The following is an 8,872-nucleotide window of genomic DNA, read 5'->3' on the forward strand; positions in this document are numbered from 1 at the left end:
ATAAATAAAATTCAACGTGGCAGTCAAGTCACGATTTAAAACAAGTTTAAAAAAATATTAACAAAAGGACTAATATGATCCGGTTAAATTTTATAAGGGATTAAATTGAGTCTATTTTATTGTGAATGATTAATTTGACTCGTGTAATATTTGTGAGGGACTAAAATGGATCTTCACTCTTTTTTTTTATTTATTTATAGTTATTTACTATTTCTGCCATTTACGTTCATTCACTCTTCCTTCTCTCTACGATTTTTTACTACTCTTTTTTCTTATATTTTTTTCATTATAATTATTTTTCCACATTCTCCTAATATTATTATAATTTATCATAAACTTAAATAATATTTAGCTTAAAATCAATTTTGGTACTCTGATCAAAATAATTGATTATTCTTCTATCCTTGACACTAAAAGAAAAAAGGGGGGTTTTGCGGCAGTTATTTTGAGTTGTTGCGATAGCTTGAACCGCAACAAAATTTGGTTTTAACCACCATTAATTTATTTTATTTTTGTTACTACCAGAAATCGAAAGATATTTCCGTAGGCAAATTTGTTGAAAATTTTTATTCCGCATGTAATGTTTAATCCGTAAATAAGTTCGCAACCATTATATTACTAAAGTTTAAAAAGAAATTAATTTTTAAACTGAAACGGTATTGTACACATGTGACATGTTTGCAGTAGCAGACAATTTAAGAACCTTCAAGTACTCATCAATTTTTTTATTTGAAACATAATCCAAATCAACACACAAATTTACTTAACCAAATAGAAAGTGATCTAGAACCAAAACATTGCTCCTCAAATTCATAAAGTTTAGCCAGTTTTTCTCTAATAACCAAAACATATGATAATACAAGTGACAATAAGCATAGAAAAATGTATACTTTAACATGAGTTATGTGATTGATTTAAACAAAAATACATAATGTAATGAGAATTTTTGTTCTTGAAGCAAAGATACATATTTCAAGTACTTGTTCATTCAACATCTCTTAACATAGAAAACATATCCACAGCTTGAGTAAGAGGTCTTTCACCTAAAGCACAGGCAGATACCTATGTAGAACCATTGGTCTTCTCTTCAACATAAGAAGGCACACTCTCAAAGGTGGTTGAATTTTTGCCATAAGCTATTGCTAATAGATCTTCATTGGTAGTTGCTATAGAATAGAGTGTTTTTGCATTTGACACATACCAATATTGAAATTGATGACTCTAAAATCAAAATAAATTGCTATTTCTAAACACAGGGGTTCTTACTTTGCAAATTGAAATACAATAACCACTTTGAAATTTTGAAGAATTTTCTAGGTGAGATGAATGCACTGCAAAGCAATCCAGAAAAATAACATACTCTATAAACTTAAAACATATAAGTGCAAAAATTCACTAAATTTCATGAATGATCATGCTTAGAAGTATAAGAATTGAAAGAAAACAGTAAATGAAATATAAGTAAAGATAAGAGTATTTTGATGTGAATAAATGTAGTGAGACCCTTTTAAGATATTTGTAAAGCTTTGTACATCAACATTATGGTATGTAGTCTTTCCATGGTGTCCTTGGCTTTCTCTTCCTTCTTCACTTTATTGTTCATCACTTTTTTTTACCCAACCTTTTTTGTGTTGGTAAATGAGAATTCACCTTCTTTTATCAGTACAGAATGATAGACATAGTAAAGCAGTCCATATATGTGGAAATGGTAGATGACTTTTTACTTTGTTTCATCTTCATCTTTATTTTGTTGATTAATATCAGTTGTTGACCTTCTTTGTTAATAATTCGAAAGTTAATGAAGTTAACAAGTCTGTCGGTATTACTATTCAGAATTTATGCTCAATGAGTTCCTGCATAGGGAGAAGTCTGTAATACATTATGGTCTTCTCCGACTTAAAAAATTAGAATACGCAGTTGCACATACAGAATACTTTATTTATAACAAACAAACAAAATTCTGTGATGCCATAACATGTCTTGATTTTCGAGGCTATCCATTTTACAATCAAACAAACCACGCATTACAACAAGAGACCAAACCTGTTAATTCATGCGGTTCAACTCAACAACTATTCTATATCTCACCACATTCATCATATCATGTGAACATTAATGAGAACAAAACACACACATTTATTCACATCAAAATACTAATGTACTAGCATTGCAATAAAGTAGCAACTACTAACTAGTACTACATGAATTGCAACAGTCCAACTCGAATGGCTCTAACTAGCTCCTGCACACTTAAGCTGAATTCATCATCCATCTGCATTTTCACCACAAGATAAACTGACCAAGTAAATGCATCAAACAAAATCAACACTGTAACATAATGTTGAAATAACACAAACATTAAAAATATCTAACCTGAGCTATGATGGTAATGTCAAGTTTCATGGTTCCAAAAAGCAAGGTACTATTACTAATGACAGAAAGGTTAAGATTCTCTATCACTTGGATTATCTTCATCAACACACCCTTTTCTTTCTCACAGTGAATTCTTATCAGCACGTTTTTCTCTGACACTCTAGCCTCAACTTCTGGCAGTGACCGATTCATTTTTGAAGGGTGACAACAATTACCACCATTTCCAGTATTTGAGGAAGTGTCTGAAACCGAAACATCTTCATCTGAAGAACATGACTTGGTCTTCTCAACATAAACCACAGATTCAATGTTGTTCCTTTGGTTCTTCTGTTCCAATATCTTCACTTGTTCTTGAAGCTGTTTCATATACTTTATAGCATCTCCTAACACAGAAGCCTTATCCATCTACACACCCAAATGATCGATTAATTAGTAACTAACTAACTAACCCTTATGAATCCACTTAACAAATCAACAATAAAATCAATTTGGGTATCATTATTAAGCATAAAAATTGAACCTTTTTCAAATCTGGAATCAGTGCTGAAAGAGCTATGAACTGTTGACTAAGTTTCTCTCTTCTCTTTCTCTCAGCAATTATATGATCTTGAGCATGTTTTGAAACTGCATCAGTCTTTTTACTCTCTAGAATACCTCTTTTAGGTTCCTTTTTCTGATTCTCCAATAACCCTTTTGAAGTTAAACACTTCCCATGATTCAAAATCTTACCTTTTGGTCCTTGTTCTCGTTCTAGTTCTGCTTCTGGTTCTGGATTGTCGAAACAAAGAATGTAGGAAAGAGAAGAATCATTCTTTAGTGAAAAAGGGTACCCTATATTTGAAGGGTTATTAGTCTTGAGTGACTTTGAAGGTCTCTCACAGCTGTTAACAACATCTCCTGAGGAATTACTCATAGTGCTTGAGGTTGTTTGAGAACAATGGCTACCACTAGACAAAGATTGTTGCAAGATGTTATGGTCTTGTGACAAAGGTACCATGTTCATGTCATTGATGATTTTATAATCTTCTGGATCCTAAACATGTTACAAAAGACACAAATTTTATGTAAAATAAACAAAAAACATTCAAGACTGTGCAAACAAAAAAACATAATTGTATTTACCAAATCACACAACCAACTTGTCCATGACTCATCATTTGGTGTCATTTTGGTAGCTTCAACTTCCATTATGAGCCAAATGCAAGATCCTGAAAGTATGAAAAAAAGTAAAACCTAAAAATTTAGATCAAAACTTGAAATGAACACAAAATGCAACTCAATCATAATATGATGAAGTGAAAATGGGACCATACCTTTCTGTGTGAATAGTGTGAGAGAAGTAGCTTTGTTTATCCTTTTTATAAAAGAGTATCAAGGATAAAATTTTAGTAGTACTTGCTACAAAACAAAAATCTCACTTTTTTTTATTTTATATATTTAATTTTATTTTCTTATTTTTCTTTTTATGTTTTGGATTTTTTTGGATTTTGTTAAGTTATGTGAATGTGGTTTTATCTATTTAAATTGTAGCAGAGAGTTTACCACTTTGAAACAAAAAATGACTAATTGGATATTACTTTTGTAAAATAGTGGACCTATTTGAAACAAAAATAAATAAAAGAGGGACCACGTGATATAACTAGACAAAATATATGTCATTTTAAAACAAAGTAAAGAATTAAAATCTAAAAAAAAATATAAGAGGCTAAAAGTGTAATTTAAGTATATTATGGTGAAATCTGATCTCAATCTCAATTTTTTCAACTACTAGCATATAAGGTTAATATTTTACATGTACTACGGTATATTCCTAGTACATTAACATTATTATTGGAATTGAACTGTACTAGCTTTGTCTAGTCTATAATTAGGTGCTCTAATTGGATTGTTAATCTGGATTATTGGTTAACCTATTTTGAACTAACTATAATATCACCATGTTAGCAATATGTTATCCACATAAAGACACATCAGACTCACATTGCCATCAAAGGTATGTTGGACGTAGAAACCTACTCCATTTCATATTTTCTGAGTCCTTGACATTTGAAAATGAGTCAATTTCCATATTCCAAGCTCTTGGGGCTTGCTTAAGTTCATGCAAAGCTTTATGTAGCTTGTACATCATCCCTTCTTTGATCTCTATCACAATTTCAGGAGGTTGTAACACATAAAATTTTTCATGCAATGGACAATTTTGAAAAGCAGATTTTACATCTAAATGTATCATAGGATAATTCACATTTGCAACTATAGTAGTCACCAGTCTGATTGTTTCATGTTTAGCTATAGGTGGAAACACTTCAAAGTAGTATAAACCAGATTTTTGTAGAAATTCTCTAGCTACTAACCTTGTTTTATGCTTGGAAATTGACCCATCTGACTTTAGCTTTATCTTGAAAACCTATCTCACGCTGATGGCTTTCTTGTTCTTTGGTAAATCAGCCAGTTCCCATGTCTTGTTTCTTTCAATGGCCTCAAGTTCTTCCTTCATGGCTTTCACCCGCATTTTCTTCTTAAGAGCAACATCAATGTTGACTGGTTCAACATCCACCATCATGGTACACTGTATGACTTCTCCTTAGAGTCAATCTCAGTGTTATGCATCAACTTAAAATCTGCAAGTCTCCTTGGTATTTGTCTAATTCTTTGTGGCCTCTGGGACTGTGCAAGTTCACCTTCAGAGCCAGGTACACCTTCAGAGGTTGGACCACCTTCAAAAGTTGGATTACCATCAGTGGCTGGATTATCATCAGAGGCTGGATTACCATCAGAGGCTGGGTCACCTCCAAACTTAGAATCACCTTTAGGCTCAGAATCTCCATCATAGTTAGAGCCTATTTCAAAGACAGATTCTCCTTCAGAGGCATATTCTCCTTTAGATGCATCTTCAAAATAACATTCATCTCCAAAAGCAGGATCATACTTGTTCCATTTCCATGTTTCTGATTATTTCACTGTCACATCTCTGCTAACAGCAACTCTATTAGTGAGTGGACAATAGAATTTATAGGTACCTGTAGAATGGTAACCTATAAGCAACATGGCATTGCTTCTGTCATCCAATTTCCTTCTATTAGCATCTGGAACATGTTTGTAACAAACTGAACCAAACACCTTGAGATGGCTCACACTTTGCTTTCTTCGAGTCCATTTCTCCAGAGGAACTATTTCCTTTAACTGCTTAGTTGGATATCTATTGAGCACATAAGGTGCAGTAGCAACAGCTTCTCCCCAAAATGTGTAAGGTAGATTCTTTTCTTTCAACATGCTTCTGGTCATGTCAATCAGAGTTCATTTTTTCTTTCAGCAAGACCATTATGTTGTGGACTTCTTGAACTTCTTAAACTCTGAAAAAACCTCATGTTTAAACTTTATGAGTGCTACCCATGTCATTCTTGTGAACTCATCCACAAATGCACAAAGTACTTGTTTCCTCCAAGTGAAGGTACTTCAAAAGGACCATATACATCAGAATTCACAACACCCAAAGCATGAGTTACTCTTGGAGGAAGTTTGGATGAGAAAGGCAATCTTGATTGCTTGCCTTTTATGCATATATCACATGATTTCTCTTATGCCACAATTTTAGGAATTCCAAGTACCAGATTCTTTGAACTCAAATGCCCTAAGCTTCTAAAGTTCAGATGTCTCAATCTCTTGTGCCATAACTCACTCTCCTTTGCAACACTTGTTGCACTAAGACATTGAGTATTTGTTAATTCAACATTCACCTTGAATATTCTATTTCTTCCTAGTTTAGACGGCATAATCAGCTTCTAATTACAGTTATACAACTTTAAGATATTGTCCTTCATGGTTACAGAAAAACCTTTTTCAATTAGCTGACCAACACTTATCGGATTGCTCTTCATGCCAGGAACATACCATACATCCTTGATCATAGCAGATTTTCCATTCTGCAACTTCAACCTGACATTTATCATTCCTTCATAATTCAGATACTTATCATTAACACATCTGATCTTGGTCTTCTACTAGAGTTAAAATCAACAAGTCATTGCTTGTTTCCAATTAGGTGATTTAAACTGCCAGTATCTATATACCACTAGTTTACCATGTTTTCACCTTCATTCTCAAATTCCATCAATAGCACAGGTTCATCCTATGAATCTCCTCTGGCTATATTGACTTCTTCGCACTTGTTTTCTTTATTTTCCCAGAAGTTAGAGGCAAAGTGGCCAAATCTGTTATAGTTGTAGCGTTGAACTTTTCTTTTATCAAACTTCTTCTTTCTCTTCTAAACACTCTTCTATTTCTTCTCTTCTGAAGAAGAAGGTTCTGACTTTTGAACATTCTTTTTCCTGTTTTCTAGCCATGCTTACTTCTTGTTCTTCTTAACAAAAGAAGCCTTCAGAGCCTGTTCAGACTCCCTTTCAGAGTTTCTTTCAGTTAGACGCAACTATTGTACCTCTAAGCTACTCTGAAGTTCTTCAATTCTCATGGTGCTAGTGTCTTTAGAATATTCTATGGCTACAACTATATAATCAAACTAAGGAGTAAGATATTTGAGTACATTTTCAATGATTACTTGTTCAGAGAGAGTTTCTCCACAAGCTTTCATCTCATTCGTGATCAGAGTCACTCTGAAGATGTAACATAGTACCTTCTCATTGTTCTTCATGATGAGATTCTCGTATTGCTTGCGTAGGGACTGTAACTTCACCTTCTTCACTGATGTGTCCCTGCCACAACACCACACTAGTACATCCCACGCATCTTTCATCGTCGTTGCGTCGGCGATCTTTTCAAATACCTTTGTATCCATACACTCATGAATATAGAACAACGCCGTCTCATCTTTCTTCCTCGTATCACGTTGCACGTTTCTTTGCGCTTCTATTGCATCTTCTGTAATCGGCGTGTAACCATCATTGACAAGATTAAGAACATCTTGAGCTCTAAACAACACACGCATCTGAATCAACCACTGATTCTAACTCTTTCCCTCAAATACTAGAAGCTTTATGTTCAAGCTACCATTTTCGTCGTTCATCTTTGATCTTGTTGCAAAACACTTAATTCTTATCAATACTCGTGTTTCTCAATCCCGCAGAATCAAGAAATGTGATTCCTTCTTCGATTTCAAACTTCAATTCAATGTGAATTTGAGGAACAAATTTGATCACACACATCACGTCCACTCGTGTTTCCCTAATCCAGAACCGGAGCTCTAGATACCAATTTTTTGAAGTTAATAGCGAAAAACCTCCCTTGAAGCACATAATGAAGATGATGAAGAAGATGGAGATGAGAGAGAGAGAGAGAGAGAGAGAGAGAGAGAGAGAGAGAGAGAGAGAGAGAGAGAGAGAGAGAGAGAGAGAGAAGAGAGAGAGAGAGAGAGAGAGAGAGAGAGAGAGAGAGAGAGAGAGAGAGAGAGAGAGAGAGAGAGAGAGGAGGGAGAGAGAGAGAGAGAGGAGAGAGAGAGAGAGAGAGAGAGAGGAGAGAGAGAGAGAGGAGAGAGAGAGAGACTTAACTAACCTTCTATCTCAAAATGTAAAAAACTGAATTTTGTTACAAATACAACTATCAATAAATTTATGTTTATATACTCACACCCAAATATAAATACTAACCAAATTAAATTTAAATGCAAACTAAACTCTAATACAAATAAAACTTAAACTATTGTGAATTTAGATTAAATTTCAAACATTTTGACCTAATGAAAAGGGTTTAAATAATTTAATACTAAAATTTAACAGTATTTTTAGGAGATATTTTTTCTGTTTGATTATACTAATATTTAGTGGAACGAGATCTCTAAAAACATTTTATAAAAGGATCTTAACTTTTCGTGTATTAAAAAATTGAATAGATTATAAACATGTTTAAAATTGTGTTTCACCAGCAATATTAAAAGCAAGATGAAGATAAATCACGGGTTGTCAATAATTAATAAGAGGGAAAAAATCCCTAACACATTCTAATCCAAAATTTGCGGCCATTAAATTTAACATAATCTAGTACTTAACTCATCTAGTAGCACAATGGGAAGGAACCATTTCCTCTCTGCAAAATATAAAATAGTAAAGTTAAAGTTGAATTTGTAAAACAACTCCTAGGAAAGAGATTTAAGATGCTCAAATGGTATGATTATCCATGGCTCAGATCTTGAGATCTTGAGATCTTGAGATGTTTTTCTATGCATTTTCTGTTTGGGGAAAGCATATTTTTAACGAGGCTATACATTAAAAATCATTATATTTTAATATTGAGTAAGAATGAATGTGAATATCGGATTCGAAGATTAAGAAAGATTCCAACTTCCATGGAGGAGTATAACAATAAAAAATTGTATTAAAAGTTATTTCTAAAACCAATTTTTTAACGACAAATTCTAGTTTTGCAATATATATATTTAAGAAAATTTCTTCACCCAACTCCTAACCTTCCTGCCCACCCCTGGTGAATTTACCACACTATCCCTTGTTTCGGAAGTTCATTTCTGAAAAGGTACTTTTTTTGTAAAAAAATG

The 8,872-nt window shown here is 33.3% G+C and overlaps 1 protein-coding gene across 1 annotated transcript; it reads right to left on the reverse strand.

The window, feature by feature from the left end:
* Window positions 1–1,924: 1,924 nt before the first annotated feature.
* Window positions 1,925–3,732, reverse strand: LOC131646966 (transcription factor bHLH18-like). The gene is made up of 5 exons (XM_058916890.1): window positions 3,687–3,732; window positions 3,496–3,581; window positions 2,894–3,406; window positions 2,374–2,778; window positions 1,925–2,272 (listed from the first exon to the last, which is right to left on the reverse strand). Exons 2-5 carry the CDS (start codon window positions 3,559–3,561, stop codon window positions 2,198–2,200), a joined length of 1,059 nt encoding a protein of 352 aa, XP_058772873.1. The 5' UTR covers window positions 3,562–3,581; window positions 3,687–3,732; the 3' UTR covers window positions 1,925–2,197.
* Window positions 3,733–8,872: the final 5,140 nt, after the last annotated feature.

Source organism: Vicia villosa, linkage group LG2, assembly GCF_029867415.1.
Source record: "Vicia villosa cultivar HV-30 ecotype Madison, WI linkage group LG2, Vvil1.0, whole genome shotgun sequence".
NCBI classification, from domain to species: Eukaryota; Viridiplantae; Streptophyta; class Magnoliopsida; order Fabales; family Fabaceae; genus Vicia; species Vicia villosa.

Excerpts from the sequence above, each read along its gene's own strand:
- LOC131646966 (XM_058916890.1), bottom strand. The coding sequence starts at position 3,561 with ATGGAAGTTGAAGCTACCAAAATGACACCAAATGATGAGTCATGGACA. Across the intron at positions 3,407-3,495 it reads CAAGTTGGTTGTGTGATTTG|GATCCAGAAGATTATAAAAT; the intron begins GTAAATACAATT and ends TAACATGTTTAG. Across the intron at positions 2,779-2,893 it reads TGATTCCAGATTTGAAAAAG|ATGGATAAGGCTTCTGTGTT; the intron begins GTTCAATTTTTA and ends TTGGGTGTGTAG.